Here is an 18,671-nt window from a genome sequence, read left to right as displayed (position 1 = left end):
CAACAGGACGAATGGTCTTTCTCATCCACAATCCTCTAGCTGCCATGTTTGAATTATGCCCTTCCAGTTTCTCTAATTCTACCAGAAAAAGGAGCTCCTAGGCAGATGCTAACTCAGCGTGACAGGGTGTAGAACAGAGCTAGAAGATTCGGTATCTATGTGACAAAAAGCAGTTCTTGGTGTTAAAAGCTGACACCTTCAACTCGATGGAATCTAAGCTTACGATTCATCCCCAGAAAACCGGTCACAGATTGATACGGGAGCAGCGGCAGGACCTGCACAAAATTAATAAAGTAGAAAACGAAAGGACCAAAAGTCAAAATGAACTACCAGGAAGAACAGAGAAAAAGTAACACACAAGGGAACGTTACGGTTTTCCATTTTATTTAATCAAAGACTGGTGGGTAAACATAAATACAGCACAATTACTTCAAATCATTCTTCACACCGTGTACACACAGACCGGTGAGCGTAATCCGAAAGAAGCCCGCAGTCGGCAATGAAATGCACACAGCTTTTCCTTCCCTCGCTCAAAAGAAATTAAAAACACACAAACTTAGAATCTCATCAGCACACACTCTCTTGTGACAAATGATTCAGACATAAATAGTGGGTGCAAAGAAACTATATGCTAACGTATGTAGAACTTTTGTTAATGAAAACCCAGAAGCAGCTGTAAGGATGAAGACACATTCCGTGACTGGTAACTAGCCGGGCCCCGAGGGGCGCCGTCGACAGGGATCGTGCTGCAGAGAAAAGCTATGGACACACACAATGGGAAATAAACTGCAAGATCAACGCATGCGTGTTTAATACTGGAAAAATCACGGCCCTCCAAAATTTCTCCACGTCTGTTATAAAAGCCCTCTGCACTCAACTAAAATTAAAATGATCTTAAAAGGATAATACTTGTAAAGTTTACTTAAGTCTTTTCAGCCACAGAAACTGCAATGGAAATAAATGTTCAGAGTCATTTTCAAAACAAAAACAAAAATCTATTCTTCTGATGACATGCATGATTAAAAGGTCTATGCAAGTACATTGCTCTACATTCCCAAGGACTAGGAAAAAAAACCTCAAGTCAATTTTTAGTTTGCAGATGGTCAAAGGATTTTGTATTCCAGCAGGAGTTCAAATCTTCTGGATCTTTTCACCAACAACTACTGGATTTTCTTTTCTGATTTTCTCAGCAGCATCAGCTTTGTAATTGTAAGAGCAATTGTGTACATCGGAGTAACGGTGTACACCACAGTAAACATTTCCACACCGGCATTCAAACCCTGCAAACGGATCAGTACACACAAGTGAGTTGCACGGAAGGTCTAAGTGGTAAGCTCCTTAGCACATTAATGATAAAATCTATCAGGTATTTAGGGCAGCCGTCTAAAGAACCATTCCAGATAGTTTCAGGACTCACTAGCTGATAGCTTCCTTTCTTACTCCTTATCTACAGAGTCTGTCCCACCGCAGAGCCTCGCCGCTTCTCTGAGCTCAGCCTCCTTACTGCGGCGTGGCCACAATTACACTCCCTGCCAAAATCAGGACTGCTACGTGGGACGGAAGATGTTTCTCAAATCACATTCTAAATGTGAAAACAAGCACACCGTCAGAAGGCAACCTTAACATCTAAGACAGGTGTAACGAGACTTCTGGCAGAACTGTTAAGGGAGAGCACAGCATGGACCCCGGCTTCCCGCGCGGACTCCGGTGCGGAGGCCACCAGGCTGCTGCGGGCGGGTAAGAGCAGGCTCTGGAGGCTGGCACCTCCGCGCGAAGCCGCCTCCTAACGCGGGCGAGTTGCTTAGCTTCTCTGAGCCTCGGGTTCTGCAGCTGTAATTCTGGAATAATAAGGTACTGTACGAATTAAATGACGAAATGTGTTAAGTGCTTAACATTTAGTAAACATGCAATAAATGCTATTTATTTTAGGGAAATGCCCAAAGAGTTGAAGCTAAAAGGGGAAAAGGGGAGGGGGGGGAGAGAGAGAGAGGACAGTCCTTATCAAACCAGTCCTGCTTCCCAGAACTCAGATTTTAGGATAGGACGGAACCGCTGGAAACGGAGCGGAGGAATCAGTATGTCGCACGCTGACACCTGATGGGGGCGTCCTCTACCACAGTCTGTTCTTGCTTCGGGGACATCTCCTGTCGCTTCATGCTAAGGAGTGGAAAATGAAGCTGACCACGACAGCAGGCCGACAGGCTGGACAAGACGGGACTTACTGAGTCTCAGCCTCTCAATCATGAAGTCAGAGTTCCCGAGATGTCCTAGGACTATACTGGACACTAAATATGCATATTCTACGCCACCTAACTTGTTCACGCTCGTATTCTTTAAATAAACCCATCTGCCAAAGTATGGGCCAGTCTTCAATGCCTTGGATACCAGACCGTACTCCGCTTTCCGCCCTCTCTACAACCTGTTCCTTGGCCGGAGAAACCTTCCTGAGATCCCCAAGTCAAATTCCTGGGGAGTCCTCAGCACGGTGCCGGGCATGCAACGAGCAATAAACGGGACCCCTCGCCGGCCGCGCCCGCTCCCCGCGGCGGGGCACAGCCCACGGCAGGGCACAGCCCACGGCAGCCCTCTTCCCAGGCCGCGGGCCACAGCCGCCCTCCTGGCTCGGGCCCCTCAGCATGCCCCGTCCCTTCCTGTCTCCACCCTCGGTTCAAGCTCATCTTTCTGCCTCGGTGGCCCTGCTTCCGTCCGTTGGAAGTCCCTCTCGTCTCTGGAGAGCCGGCTGAACCACGCTGCCCCCTCGACGCTCTCCGCGACGGCCTCTCCGCCACGAGACTCGGGATACGGTCCCTGAACTGCCGAAGTGACCCACCCACCGCACTCAACCCGCTTCGGCTGCCAAAGACCCAAAAAACGCTTCAAATATGTCTTCTTCCTCTCCCGGTGGTGATACCGGCTCACGGCGGTGTTGCAGCCGCACCACGGGGCGGGGCTGACGCCTCACGAGCGCCACCGGCGCCACCGCCAGCCGCTGGGCACGGAGAGAGCCCCCGCCACTGCCCTCGCTGCCCAACTCGGGCTCCGCCACGCAGGAGCCACGCAATTCAGCGCTCGGCACCCTGACCCGCCCTGAGGCTCGTGAATCCGGGGCTATGAATTTTTAAAAGAAAATCTATTCGTTTTACTTTCAGGTCTATAATTAGAAACTACTTTATTTAAGAAAATTCAGAAGCTGAAGTGTATCCAGTATTAACTCTCATGGGAACAAAACTGATCTCCATTGAAGCCAGGAACAGTAAGCCGCGCGTTATTTTAAAACACAATCTTAAGTTTAAACCAATGGATTTAGGCCCTTACCAGTAAGTCCCACTTTCTTCCTGCACATGAAACAGCGATTCTTTCTTTGCTTTGGTTTCTCGAGAGACTCGCTCTGCTCTTCAGACGGCTGCTGTGCCGTATCGGAGACTGAGGCTGACAAAAACGGGAAGGTGGTAGAATTTAATTATTCAGGAAGATTTTAATACTGGTGGCGGCTGTCCCCCCACCCACCCTCAGTGATCTGTCACCGTGAGGAGAGCTGAGGAATCCGTGAGCATGGAAAGATGCTTACGTAAGTTACAAGGTAGAATACACAACACTACACCCTTTTCATTCAATGTAGGTACCTACGTTAGGTATCTGGGCACGCACACGTGCACACACACACACACACACAGGAAATCTAGAATACATACTGGTATGTTAACAGTGACTCTAGAGGTCTAGCGCTGTATTCCCTCTTTTTTCTAGTAATCATGTATCTGACGCCCACGCAAATACTAGCTGGGTCCTCTAAGGGAGTGCGTAAGAAAATGGCCACACGCTAACTCTGAAATATTGCTGGGGTCAGAACTATGTCGATTTCTCAGAGAACAAGGACAAAAAGGGCTGAAACCAAGATGAGGTGGAACACTATGTTTACAATTCTCAGAATATTTCACATAAAACCTTTAATATGTTAGGAAGATAATTTTATTACAATGTTTTAATTAGGATAATAAATTGACGCATGTTAGTAGCAAAGTCAAGGCCAACCGCACCGAGATTCAGTCAAATCGCCGTGCCTGCATCCGAACCAATGTGAACCCTCCTGTCCCTGGACGCTGTCCCCGGACGCTGTCCCCAGAGCCAGAGTCTGTCACATGACCCAGCACGCACACACGACACCTCGCTCTAGAGCAGTGACTACCACAGCCAAGCTCTCCCCGTCTCGGGGTTTCTCAGCATCTGGTCCCGGAGGACTCTTGCTCCCCCACTGCAGAGCCGGCCTCTGCCAGCCCCGTCTACAGCCCATCCGGCCTCTGCCAGCCCCGTCTACAGCCCATCCGAAGCACACCGAGGCGTCTCATCGCTGAGCTCCTGCCAACGGCCTTTCTGTGCGGAATGCTCTCCCACGCCCCTCCTATCCCACTCTTCCCCTGGCTCACTCGCACTGGTCTTTCTTGTTCAAGCTCATACCACCAACTCTTACTCCATCCTCCACCCACCAACTTAGAACCTTCCCATGCACCCCACTAGTAGTGCCCTCACGATGGTAACGGCCTCCTCGTCTTCACCCGGCTGAGCAGTGAGCTCCTCCAGGGCAGGCCATGTCCTCTCCACTCCTGCTACAGTGCCTGTCCTAGCACCCCTGACCACGGGGCCGGCGTGCCACAAAACCCGCTCAGCTGCCCTCCTTCAGCGCTCACCCACTGTGGCTGGGTGTAGTCACGGGCCCCAAGGAAGCCGGGTGGGATCTGACTTCCCGTGCGAATCTCCAGCACCCACCACCGTGAACTATACAGCACAAGCTCAAGCATTTGGTGGAATGGATTCCAACCTGCGTCTGTTAACTACATTACCTCCCATCATAGCAGAATACGACAGAGAGAAAACACCACAAACTACCAAAGCACGCCTTCCCAACTCTTAATTATGCAAAAGGAAACAATTCCATCTTTTAAAAGGGCCATAAACACACTGAACCTGAAGCCAAAATAAGAAGTGTCCTCAGAGCTAGGCAGTTTCTCACAGTGTGACAGGAGAACCGGACACAAGGTCAGCTGCTTGTTAACGACTGAGAACGGCAGCAGCCTACTTTCTATCTGCTGGTCCTCAAGGTCTGTTTGTTTGGGAGGCCTAGGCATGAAGGCTGGGAAGTAAACTTGATTTTTCATGGGAATCCCAACTAGACAAAGTCTACTGGCCAGTAACTTTAAGGTACTTCACAAACCCTCTGCTCTAGGGCCTGCTAAAAAAATACACAAATATAACAGTAAGCACATAAACTACTTAGCATTAACTCTATTTGGAAGCATATGAATACACATGATGAATACTGACAGGCAACCCAGGAGTCATCGGCAGCTGACAAAGCCCCCACGAAACGTAATGCCCACGTCTTTCTCACACAGCAGGACCAGTCCCCCCACAAGCCCCTCGGGGTCAGATGAAGCTCAGTGCTCGGGGCTTCTGCTCACCACTTACACCCACTGCGGACACCGCCCAGCCCTCCAGCAGACTGGAGGGACACGCCCTCTTCCGAGGACACCGCGAGGACACTCCTCCTCCTCCTCTTCACTCCATTTTATGCAACATGAGGGGTTAAACCCAATGATCGTTAAGTTACTCCTAGCTCAAAAATTCTTTACCAAATGAGAACACTTTAAATATTCAAGGGAAAGTAAGGCTTATAGTACAGCAGGGTCTAAAAAAATAGACCGAGCCATAGATTTAACGTTGTATTTTCCAGCCACTGTGTTAAAAAGTATAAAAGGGCAAAGTTAATATATATTACCATTTAAAATGTAATCAGCATTTAAAGTATTAATGAGATATTTCTCATCTTTTTGACACTCTTTGAAACCTACGTCTACGTTGCACGACTAGCGAACAGACACGCCCTGCACTAATTCCAGCCCAGCCACATGTGAAGGGCTCAAGGGCTACCCAAGACCCGCGGCCACCTTTCTGGACAAAGCAGCTCTGTGCAGGAGAGCACGGTCTATCGGCAGCTGTCTGGGGCGAAGAAGTGTCACATTAATCTTCTTAAAACACAACTCTGTTATCTCAAAAAAAAAAAAACCAAACAGAAGCAGCCGGCTTTCACAAGGCTCTTTCCCCTGTCGATGAGAACCCAGTACCTCAGGAATCTTCCATGACTTCCTTTAAACAACCTTCTCGGCTTCTGCTCCAACACAGCCGCGCTGAACCGGCCCCTCCAGCAAGTGCGGCTGCTGCCGCCCCCGAGGGCACCGTGTGCGCGCTGTGTGCCGCAGACAGCCCTCTTCACCGCACCTGCCTCCCGTATAAATGAACCACACGACCTGTGGCCTCCGTGCCTGGCTTCTTGTCCTCTGCGTCTTTTCCAAGTTCAGCGCTGCTGTGGCAGGCATCAGAGCTTCGACTCCTTCCCGGCTGAGGCATGCTTCAGGGTATGGAAAGCCCACACCCATCCGGTCACCTGCCGATGGCCATCCGGGCCGTTTCCGTGCCTTGCTGACTACGAACAGTGCTGCTGTGCACACTCCTACACACATTTCTGCGTGGACGCGTTTTCAATCCCGCCGGAACTAGGAATGGAATTTCTGGGGCATAAGGGTACCTCTCGGACGTCCTAAATTCAACGTGTAACTGTCACACTGTTTACCAAAGTGGCCATACCACTGCATGTCCCCAACGACCATGTATTAGGGTTCTCGTTTCTCCATACCCTTCGCACTTGACCGTGGCATATCTGCATCTCTTCAAATCCACCGCCCTTTAAAAAACTGGTCTATTATTGGATTATAACATTCTTTATATATTCCTATCAGATATATGACTCGCAAATATTTTTTCTCATTCCGTGGACCTTTTCATGGTCTTGATGGTGTCCCTTGAAGCAATCAGGTTTCAACATGTCTGTTTTCCTCCGGTTGCTTGAGCTCCAGGTGCCGCACCTGAGGACGCACTGCCTGAGCCACGGTCATGAAGACGTACGCCTGTTTGTCTTTTCAATGTTTTACAGTTGTGGCTCCTATAGTCTAGTATTCTGGGGCAAACTTCTGTATAACTTCTTCTGGAGTAGAGGTCCAGTGCTACTCTTCACGATCTGGCATCATCTGCTGGAGCCTGCTCCTCCCCTACTGGATGCTGTCAGCGCATGTGTTGAAAACCAACTGCCCGCAGCTGCCGGCTATTTCTGGACGCCGGGCCTGCCCCCCAGTCGGCAGGCGCGTCCTCACGCCCGCACCCGCAGTCTCAGGTTCTGGAGCCTGTGGGCAGCTTCGCCACTAGGAGCTGTTAGTCTTCCTGTGGCTCCGGTCTACTTTTCCCAGGACTGTTTGGTTCTTCTCACCCAGGCTTTAGAACCAGAAGAAATCTTTTGAGTTTTAATCCAGACAGCTTTCTCAAACTAGTCTACCAGGATTGCTTCTCTTGGACTGTTCTGGGCCATCAAGCTGCCCGCTCAACTCTGCGTGAAGTCAGCATCCCTAAGAGCCGGAGAGCGGAGAATGCGCTCGCCGCGTCACCTTGGGCCGCAAGCCCCGCGCACCGCTCCGACCGTAGCTCAGCGCTCCGGGTGGGCGCACGGACCACGGACACACGGACCACGGGCTCGGCGTCTCACCCTGCGCTACTGCTGGACGCTGCGCAAGCCCCAGGTCCCTGAAGCCTCCCGTAACCGCCACATCCCTGCGGCACTGTACGGACGGACAGGATCCTTTGTGTGCCTAAAACGCATTTCGCCTCCATCACTTCACGGACTTCCAGGACCCTGTAAGCTGGATGTGGCTGTTACTTCTTCTCCTTTAAATTAATAAAAATACGGCTCAGAGAAGTGGGGGTGTCAACATATGAAAATAGAACCTCTGGGGCGCCTGGGTGGCTCAGTGAGTGAAGCGCCTGCCTTCGGCTCAGGTCATGATCCCAGGGTCCTGGGATGGAGCCCCGCATCGGGCTCTCTGCTCAGCAGGGAGCCTGCTTCCCCCTCTCCTCCTCGTACACGCTATCACTCTCCCTCAAATAAATAAATAAAATCTTAAAAAAACAAAAGAGAGAAAGAGGGAGGGAGGGAGGAAGAAAGAAAATAAAACCTCTGATCCAAATTCCATTTCTTTTCACTAAGGTTCAGGATCTCAGGCACTGAGAGGTTAACCAAAGCGAAGTACAACGTGCAGCAAGGCAATCAAGTATGATGGTGTAAAGTGCACCAAACACTTCGAAAAATGTTTGTTTTTTTTTTAAAGATTTTATTTATTTATTTGACAGACAGAGATCACAAGAGGTAGAGGCAGGCAGAGAGAGAGGAGGAAGCAGGCTTCGTGCTGAGCAGAAAACCTGAGGCGGGCTCAATCCCAGGACCCTGGGCCATGACCTGAGCGGAAGGCAGAGGCTTTAACCCACTGAGCCACCCAAGCGCCCCTAAAAAATGTTTTTAAAACTAGCTTTTGTGAACTGAAAATCTGATATTCCTAAGTGAGACTATGTGAGGTGTTGCTACTTGTTAAATTAAAAAGAATAATTACAAGAGAAACATGCTGTAATATGCTACATTCTCATTCAAAGAGAAGAAAAATTCTTCAGAGTCACGAGGACAAATGAAAGCAGCACCAGCCCCCTGGTGGCAACACAGCCCACTCCGAAGCAGAGTACCTACAGAGAGAGAAGCTATTTCAAGGACACTCATCTGAAAGCTCCAAGAAAGAGTGTTAGGAAATGCTGGCGGAGACGCACGGCTGCTACTCACGAGCCCTCTCCATCGGGATGATCTTCCCATCTAAATCAGTTTCCCTGAGGGACGCTAATGGAGTAATACAGGAGAAAGTAGACACCTGGCTGGTCACCAACCAGACGACCCTACCCTGGCAACGGCGGGGTTGCACGTCCCAGTCTAGCGAGCACAACGACTGTCTGGGGAAAGAAGACTGGCCCACGGTCAGGTGCCTGGGTTTCTATTCCAGTGCAAACGACCACAGCACTGGAGTCCAAGACTGCTTCTGCTGGTGTCTGTCCATTCATAAATAGATGGAAAAAATACCCTCTGTATTCGTTTCTATCCAATAGGGAAGTCACAAGTACATTTACATTACGAGTCTACACACACACACACACACACACACACACACACACACCCCAGCTACTGAGAACTGGCTTTATGTCCCTTCACTTTTATGAAAAACCTACATTAGTACCTGTTTTGCTAACAGAAAGATATTGGTCAAAGAGAATTTCCGCTTTTTTAATTGCTTCGTTACACCATTTTAGTTTACAAAACATTTCACCAAAATGCTCTACTTTTGGATAGAAGGGAAACCTGTATCTGTGTATATGTTTATTATAAAAGAAGACATTCTTAATTCAACAGCATAAGCAAGGCCTTTTTAAAAACAAGGCTGTTAAGACATTTTATGCACTGAAAATGAATCCTCTCAAACTCAGATGAAACTTATACCGAATTTTTCAAAGATTCTGCAATGCTAAAATAATGAATGCTAAGTTTTTAAGAGGTTTTTTAGTTTTTAAGAGGTACTTGTAAGCTAATACTGGTTTAACTTTAAAAGTCATTGAAATCGGGGCGCCTGGGGGGCTCAGTGGGTTAAAGCCTCTAACCTCGGCTCAGGTCATGATCCTAGGGTCCCGCAATGGAGCCCCGCATCAGGCTCTCTGCTCAGCGGGGAGCCTGTTTCCCACCCCCCTCTCTCTCTGCTTGCCTCTCTGCCTACTTGTGATGTCTGTCAAATAAATAAATAAAATCTTAAAAAAAAAAAAAAGTCATTGAAATCGTACATGAAAAAAGGAGTCTATAAATTTTTAAAACCCCTTAACGATTTCTCGTAATACACCTTCAAGCCCACCTTCTGCACGCCTGTCCTCAGGGCTGGGCGCAGAACACTACCCTGCTCCCCATACACCACAAATGGTATAAAAGCGCTTCACAGTCATAGGTGAGCCACCTCTCTTCATCTGTCAGACTCGTACAGTAACTGCTACCGTACACTTAAGCGGCACACATTTCGTTTACGACCAACATTCAAAGCTTTGCTCTGCCGTGAGACATGCCTTCATGATCAGCAGCCTGTTCTCCTTACTTAGCTCTCTTCCCAAACTGCTAAGCAACACTGGCTTCTAGAAACTCTCCGACAGGGGCACCTGTGGGCTGAAATGAACCAGGGCCCAGGAGCCGTACTCCTTTGTTGACTCATCCTCCGACCTGCCCCTCCTCACTTTAGCACCTCATTTTTCAACGTATCAGGGACTTCCAAATCGCAGACACAATACTCCTCACACATCTGAATACCGATTATCTACCAACAGCCTCCAGTGGAGCTAATTCTGAAATGTGATCCCGTCCAACTTGCCGTGTGCACATCTTGTCTGGTGACACCACCTCGAGCCCCTGCCTAAAGCAGCTGGCCACTGCCGCCATCACAAAACCGAAAGCTCTACCGGCCTTCTCCTACTTCCCACACCCCAGGGACAACTAAATCTTAGGGATTTTTCCATTTCTGCCCTTCCTAAAATTTTCCTGTTTAATGAAAAAATAAAAAATTCTCACTTATAATATTTATTAATTTACAATAATATGCTATATGGAAGAGAATACTGATGTTGGCCAGACAGTGTATTTTCTTGCTATAGCAAAATCTACAAACAGGCAAATTATGCTAATCATCTCTTGGGCGTGAACACCCAGCACGGGGAACTAACCAGCTCAGTCACAATCAAACTTCAGCAACCTTAGCTAAGATCACCAGATACATCTGTCGCTACCACGTGAACACCATGTTCGAGGGAAGGTCTCCCTGGCCCGGGTATAAGCCACCGTCTCCACACAAGCACGGGTTATCCACTCGCCTCCTCAATCTGTCCACCGCCTCTGCCCGCGAGAAAGCCCTCCTAGATCGTTCTGACCCACACGATGGGGACGCAGAGCGGGGGCAAGAATAAGAGGTCCCGTGCCGTGAGGACGAGAAAGTGAACCTGATGGCTGCCCTCGCAGCCCCACCTGGGGGGAGAGGGACGACGGCCAGTCAAGTCAGTCTCTGACAACCTGAGTCCAAAGATAAGAGATGCCCCCTATGCTGCAGCCGCAGCTGCTCACAGAGAAGTTAAGATTTAGGTTAAACTGGTAAAAGTTACGGTAGAAGAGAACAGTGTAATACCACTATTCACTCACTCAGTTCTCCAACTAAACACATTTACAATTCGCTACATTTACATTGATGACACAATTACGTATCAGCAGAAGCGGCTCCCAACATTTCCGTCCATTAAATACTTAAAGATATGAAATATTCTGCTCATAAAGAAAATAAATTTAAAAATATTTTTGAGGCAGGCAACTTAAGAGAATCTGCGCTCCGAGGACAGCGCCCGGCCTGGAATCCCTGACCGCTACGTGAGCGACGGAAGCGAGTTAGCTCGTATGCAAACCTTGCAGGTCTTCTGGGCCAGGTACTGCTTTGTCCACAGATGTACTGTCCACTTGGGAAGATGCTACAGATTCTGATAAAAGTGACTGATTTGATACAGGGCTAGAAAAGCAAAAACACGTAGATTTACAATGTGATCCGCATGCAGGAACAGTAACTAGAGGGCCGTAACAAACACAGGGTCAGCACGTGTAAGCACGCTGTCACACGCGTGAGCGCGGAGGTGCTGGCGACTTCCGCATCAACCAGAGCGCCAGGAAACCAGAGACCAGTGTGCACCGAAGTTCCCGGCATTAGCAAGAGGAGCGACAGCGAGTGGTCTCTGTGCGCGGCTTCACCCCGGGAACATCCGTGCGGCCGCGCCCGGCTTCCGAGCCTCGCTACGACACGGGAAGGGACGCGCTGGCGGGCCGGGCGTCTCCCGTCACCGACTGGGGAAAGGGCTGGAGCAGAAACGTCATCCTCGCTTCCCAACAGCAGAGGACGAGTGAGGCAAGTATTTCTACGTTTTCAGGCTTCTACGTGGCAGGACTTCACAGCCAGAGCGGAACGCGAGGGCGCAGCCCGGGCCAGGGAGCGCAGAGCCAGGCTGGTCCCGTGCCACAGCACGGCCCCCGCAGACACCGGCCCCCGGGGACACCGGCCCCGCACGGAGCCGGCGTCTGAAGTCAAGACTTGGGGGCAGGACGTGTCAGGAGGAGAAGTAAAGGAAAGGCTGTCTCAAAAGAAAGGGGAACTTACAAGACACCTTCCCGGCTCCTTCCCAAAGTGAACACAGGAAGCCTCTTCGGACTAGTCAGTGGTGAGACGGACACAGAGCTCGGCCGGCTGACCCTCCGGAGACTTGACCCCCTCCTCCACGGCACCCGCGAGACAGAGCACGCGCCTCCTCCGGCACCCGCCTCCCACCCGCCACTCGCAGCCCGCACCTTACCTTGGCTGCGCGGACGCACACGCGGCGTCCAGCGGGGACTGAGCGTCGGGGCCACCGCCGTCCGGGCGCTGGACGGGGAGAGACTCCGAGAGGCTACTGACGGAGGCTGCTGCAACAGAAGCACAGCGCGGATTAGGGACTGCGTGCTCCGGGCTTTCCCACGCCCTGTCTAAAACAGAGAACACCTACACGCGAGACAGAGCGGACGAATCTTGTTTACGATACCTGTCATATGCTGCTTCGCTACTTTTATTTACAAATTTTCAGTAATTTTCCAGTGGAAGAAAACGTACTTGAAACCAAGAAAGCAAGCACATACGTATGGTAGGTACTAATAAAGTAAGCTCGTGCTTCCCAGGACGGCGGGCCGCTCACGCCCCGGAAGCCGCACGCATTCGTGCACACTAGTGCACAGAATATTTGAGACAAAATGCGGAGCAGGTAAGGCCAACCCGAGTTCAGAACTGAAATCTGAGCTCAGTGCATCAGGTCATTCTTTTCCCTGTTCTTCATAAGGCAGAAATGTAGATGGTGATTTGATTAAAAAACAATTTATATTCATTTGATTTTGGCCTTGAGAAAATTTGGAAAAATTGTGATTCAATGGTTCTAGCTTTTGGCTTGAACACGAAGCAACAAGGTGAAAGGCCGCATGCAGAATTTTACATCAACTAAGTAACGGCCTTCACTGCTACACCTCTGTGAAGCCCACACTCAGAATCCTCCCGATCCTTCCAGTACAACCACGGACACAAAAACCCACTTCCACAACCCCAGAAGAATCCGTGGACACACAGAGCGCACCCAGAACTCAAGTGAGCCGGTGCTGAACACCCCTTACTCTCAGTCACACCGAGGCACCGCTCCTTCCTCCCAGTGTACAGTCCTCTCTCAAGTCAGCTGTGGCCACCTGTAACCCACGCTTTCCTTCTACAATTATCTTGGCTTCAAAAGTCACCCAAGATAAAATAACCAAGGTCCTCGTGAACCCTCCCTCCCTTACACCTGACTCACTGGATACCTACATACACTCGGAGCAGGCCTGTGTTTTCCTAAGAGAACAGAGTTCTGTCGGACAGCAAGTAAGGCTATGGAATGGATTTGTTCTGGTTATTTCCAATGGGCAAGGATACCACTGATAGTGAAGACACGTAAGAAGGGAGTTTGCTGACACAAATGTGGTGATAGAAGCACAATGTGAGAGTAGGAAAAAGTATCTGGTGCACTGTGCCACCCAAATCTAGGTCAGTGATGAATACTGCTGGGTTTTGACAGAATTACTTACCAGGTGGGCTTATTCTACCATTACTACTATTCTGTCTTTGAAGATGTTCTTTATAGCACACTGAACACATGCCATTCGTACGAGGGTTTCCATAAAATCCGCAGCCGGTGGAACAAAGCATAGGCACTTGGCTGTGATTAGTTTCTTGAGCCATGTTCCTCTGTCGCACACCTGAAACTGACACAGAATTAGTAAAGAACTCAGACACACTGCAGCCACACATTATCCACATTTGCTTTATATGATTAAAAAGAAAACCTACATATACTCCTGCCCCAAATCATTCTACACACCTGTCTCAAGACCTAGAGCTAAAGTAGAGAGAAAAAATAATGACCAAAAAATAAACACAAGAAGGTGTGTACTGGCTTAGACAACATAAATGACCCTAGGGATAGTTCTGTTCAGAAGACTCCACGCCACCAGAATGTTAAGGAAGACCCTTTAAGGCTAGTTCAGTTTGGACTCCTAATAATAAGAAATACGTTGTATGTTTTGCTATGTGTTCTACTATTAATTACTAAGCATTAACACTTTTGCTCCAAGTTCACTGAGCATACTTGTATAATTTATTGTTGAAAAGGCATTTTACAGAACACCAGTGCTGGTGAAGTCAGGAAGAAACGGGCAGAATGTGGGGGAAATGAGGAACTGGCCTAAACTTTCTGGCGAACAATTCAGCAATTCACTGTAAGAGCCTTACAGAACTGCACTCAGCACCAGTCACTCCCCACCAGGTCTTCAACAGAACAGCCAGGGTAGAAGCAGAAAAAAGATCCACGCACACAAGGGACGTGCATCATAGCACTACTGATAATGTCAGTACATTTCAAATACTTGCTCAACATCAGGAGAGGGCATTTTTCCAAAAGCTACGGGTCCCTGAAACATTTTAGTAGATCTTTAGGCAGAGGAGAATGCTGGCAACGAATGAAAAGACACAACATGAAGTGAATATATGATAAGCTGTCAATGAGGACAAAAAGAATCTATAACCCTCAAGAAGGACGGGAAACAACGTATCCAAGGGTGGCAAAGCTAATGGCATTTTCTGACTTGTACATTTTTCTAACTTTTAAAATCCTCTTAAATGAAGGTACAACTTGCTTAACTGGGAACGAAATATTTATTTAAGATGAAAGAGTGGCTGTCTGGCAACCGCACGCGGCGGGCGTCAATCCCAGCAGACGGAAAGGCCCCGTGTGCCGTTTCCCCCGCCGAGTGAGGCATCCTTTGGCGTAACACGAGGAGGAAACGCCAGACTATTAAAAAAAAAAACCCCAACCCTCCCAGACGAAATGAAGGTTACTCCAAAATGGGTGTACGCATATTTAAAGACGAGTCCATGCAAAGACTGTAGGGATAAGAACCACCAGAGGAGGACAAGGTTTTGCCCTGAGTTGCCCTGAGTCAATCGACAACGAGGGAAAGCGCTCGCGGTTATCTGACAGTTTTTCTTCACCTGAACTGACTGTTGGGGGGCGGGCGGTGGCGGTGTACTTAACGCAAATTCCTGAACCAAGAACAAAAATGCATTTGACAGGATTACAAAACAAGGCAGCAGATTTTGCATTTGCCTTTAAAAAGAACTATCCTAAAACTACGGGGGAATATTTAAACCTTTAGCCTCGGAATACAATCTGGGATTTGGACAAACCTCTTTCTTACTCCATGCTGGCAAATCGCTCTGGAACCCAATCTTCGCTGCTCTGCTCTCTGCATGGGCTACTTCCCTAGCTCTATAAATGTACATGCCAAACGAAACAAAGTAACAAAGATGGGATAGAAAACTAATGGGAAACATCCCGTGGGGATCTGTGGCCTCTTCTCCCAGGGGACAGTGTGTTTGGTGCTGGCTGTCAGGGTAAGCGCTCTGGGTCATGCAAGTAGCCAGTAAGTGATGGAGCTCGACTCAATCAGCTAGTCTGGCTCTAAGCTCCTGTTCTGAATCAGTGTTTTCCAAAGTGTGCTTCCGTGGACCCCCAGGGAGGTCAGAACTGTTTCCGCGCTAACGGTAATAGCTATTGGCCCCTTCTCACCGTGCTGCCATGTGCAGTGGTGGTCACATGCCAGGAGCCCTCTCAAGGCACCTGATCAGGAGAACGGCCCCAGTACTAGCTGTCTCCCCCCGCACGACATTCTCACCGCAACACAACCAGCTTTATTAAATCTGGAGCCTTAACACACATCTTGGTAGTATTTTAGGTTACTGGAAGTCCGCAGAGAGCTCCTGCTGCATACGCAAGTGTGAAGACAGCAGGAGCAGACACACTCGCCCAGCTGCTCAACCTGAAGGCTGCCCCTGTCACTTTTTTCATGGCAGAGGTTTTTTATTTCAAGAAACTGTCGAAGTCTGGTTATTTAGACTTCCGTACAGAGCAGACATTTTCTCAAAAATGAACAAAGCGAGCCTGTCACTTTAAGAAAAATAACAGTATTTATTGCCAAGGACCACATTCAAGCAAAATAAATAAATACATAAATAAAGCTTGACAAGTATCTCCAAATTTTAGAGTTTCTGGTAAGATCAGTAATGATATTAATGACATGTGAGTGGCTGGTACTGTCAGAAAACCAGTGTTTGCCAGTGACCAGTGTATGACGGTACAAAACGATTCATCAACAAAGGATCCATTCAAAGTGAAAGACCAGTGAATTTTAAAGTAATGGGACAAAAGTTTTATATACAGTCTGAGATTCTAGACTGCAACTAACCCTTTAAGAAACGACGAACTGCCGAGTTTTGGTATAGTATCTCTATTATCTGGAAAGGTTGTTACAACATCCCCTCTTTTCCTGCTGACCCACCTGCATGACGCCAGCTTGTCTTCTGTAACAGGTTAAAAGCAGAGCCAACTACGACATCTCGCTGTCTGCAAAATGTCTAACGATGCCACTTTTCTCACTAAACCTTTTTGAGGGTAATGGCAGGGGTGAGGGAAGGGATGGTTATTTTTAATAAAATATTTTTAAAAATTAATATTTTGCAATTTTTCCTATCTTTAATTTGTAATGGGATAAATATTACTAGATATAACACATAAATGAAAGTTCTTCAGGATCCCCAATAATTTCAGAGAATATGAAAGTCCAAAAATTTTGAAAATCCACTGCTGTAAATCATCCATTCCCCCTGTAGATGGTATCACTTCAAGGGGACAAACACCAATTCTTTGGGGGAAGGAGGCACACAAAATACCTTGCTCTTCATGTAGAAACACAGATACATGGAATACACAAATAGAAATACTGTATATCTGCGGAATTAAAATTTCATGGAGGTGGAGGCCAATTAGGAAAAAACTACCTTAAAAAGGCTTTTGTCAGGGAGGAAATTAAAAAAAGAGCGAGATTAAGAAACACTTGTTCTAAACCACCATTATCCTATGCTGTCTATTACCGACACCAGGACGATACAGAGAAGGTGGCACTCGAAGGGACCTCCTTCAGTGGCACGGGAAAACCTTTCGGCATCCGGCTGGCAATCACAAGCACCCAGAAAAGGGAAATGTTCTAGTTCTTTAAAAAAATAATCACAGATGAGAACACGACCACCAAGCTTTTATCCACAATACCTGCTTCCGAGCAATAAAATTAAAAAACACACAGCACTAGCAATTTCTCCCAAGACACACAGCAGCAAATTAACAATGATTGTCATAAGCTGAGTTTTCTTATAAAAAAACAACCAACCGTTATCTTAGCAGGTAAAAAGCACAAAGAATTTCATAGGCTATTTAAAAAGAAGAAAAAAAAGACAACCTTATTTATTCATCTTTAGGCCACAAAATGTACCTTCTTGTGAAGACACAAAAAAGAACCACCACCATAGAAGGGCACCTTAGTTTATCCCGATGTGCAGTGGCAAAACCAAGTCCTGCCTTCCCACTGCCGCACCTGCACGCAGGCAAGGACTCTGTGGCCATCAGTCTGGCGCTCGGGAGGGACGGAGGTTAAGGACTCTGCGGGCCATCAGTCTGGCGCTCGGGAGGGAAGCAGGGGAGGGAAGGAGAACGCAGAACAACTCCTTCGCTGCCACACTGTGGCATTACAAAGCTGCAAAGTCAAGGCCATAAAGAATGAGATGATCAGACACAAACAGGAAAGTTCACTAGCATGGTGTAATTTTAAAACAAATGTCTATGAATTGCAGAAAATTCAGAAAATGTGGTTTCTGACTCTATTTGTAATCAGGACAGGAGCCAATTATGTTCTCTGCCCTAAGATGGTACTGAGCAGTTACTCAGAGCTGACTGTGGGCCAAGAACCATTTCTCCTGGTTTATTTCTCTCTGGAGACCTGTGCTGTTGGTCTTGGTGCTACTGGTGTCCCTGTTTCAAAAATGAGGAACTGATACTCAACGAGATTTAATAACTTGCCCAAGGTCACTTATCTAAGAAGCAGCTGGGTGTCTTTTCCTTTATCTCCTAGAACACAAAGAGAATGACTTTCAGAGTCCATCGTGCCCCTACTGAAAGCTATAGCACTGTGAGCCTTCATGAGTTCTTATTCTTTTCATTTAAAGATAATTCAAATTTTCACTCACTTATTCGACCTCAAGATATTATGCAGCTTTAATTAGCTTAACCAAGCTCTTGAGAAAATTTGTTTTTCAAGTCTTTTTACCTAAGAAATTCTCACTGGCATAAGAAACTCAAGATCAAATATTTTAAGACTGCAAAGAAAATTCATGACCAATTATGAAAATTCTGACAAAAGAACAGCAGTGAGTGGATATAACACAGACTCCATTATTAACTGCAAATATGCCTCAGTTAAACTTCCTTTCCTCTGTTTTGTGCCCTAGAGTTCAAGTCGCTGGGTTCCCATCATTTGCACTTCGAAACGTCCCGTACTCTCTCCTCCGTTCCAAGTTCTGGCGCTCAGCACTCCACAGCCACGTTACCAGTCTTTTCTTTCTGTTCTGCTGCCTCTCCTCCCAACACATTTCTTTACATTCTCCTAAAGTGCCCCGTTCTCATACTACTTCTGTTTTCGTTACTGTAGAATGGCTCCAGAAAGGAGCGCTAGACCTAGCCTGTGTGTCTTGGATATAATC

General features: G+C 47.8%; 1 protein-coding gene across 18 annotated transcripts in view; it reads right to left on the bottom strand.

Annotated features, from left to right (window-relative positions):
• Nucleotides 1-363: 363 nt before the first annotated feature.
• Nucleotides 364-18,671, bottom strand: part of ZFAND6 (zinc finger AN1-type containing 6) — a 66,345-nt gene continuing 48,037 nt past the window's right edge. For 9 of the 18 annotated variants that reach the window (XM_080807796.1, XM_080807784.1, XM_080807789.1 and 6 more), the window contains 5 exons: nt 13,613-13,783; nt 12,328-12,436; nt 11,395-11,495; nt 3,316-3,429; nt 364-1,280 (listed from right to left, as the gene is read on the bottom strand). In XM_080807796.1, coding sequence (XP_080663922.1) covers nt 1,132-1,280; nt 3,316-3,429; nt 11,395-11,495; nt 12,328-12,436; nt 13,613-13,766 — 627 coding nt within the window. In that variant the 5' untranslated portion in view covers nt 13,767-13,783 and the 3' untranslated portion in view covers nt 364-1,131. Of the gene's footprint in view, nt 1,281-3,315; nt 3,430-11,394; nt 11,496-12,327; nt 12,437-13,612; nt 13,790-18,671 lie in introns of all 18 variants that reach the window. The other 9 variants (XM_080807793.1, XM_080807790.1, XM_080807801.1 and 6 more) reach the window with 3 other exon arrangements.

The sequence above is a fragment of the Martes martes genome (assembly GCF_963455335.1).
Source record: "Martes martes genome assembly, chromosome: 7".
Classification (NCBI taxonomy): Eukaryota; Metazoa; Chordata; class Mammalia; order Carnivora; family Mustelidae; genus Martes; species Martes martes.
Note: the sequence above shows the minus strand (reverse complement) of the source record. Positions and strands in the feature narration are given on the sequence as shown.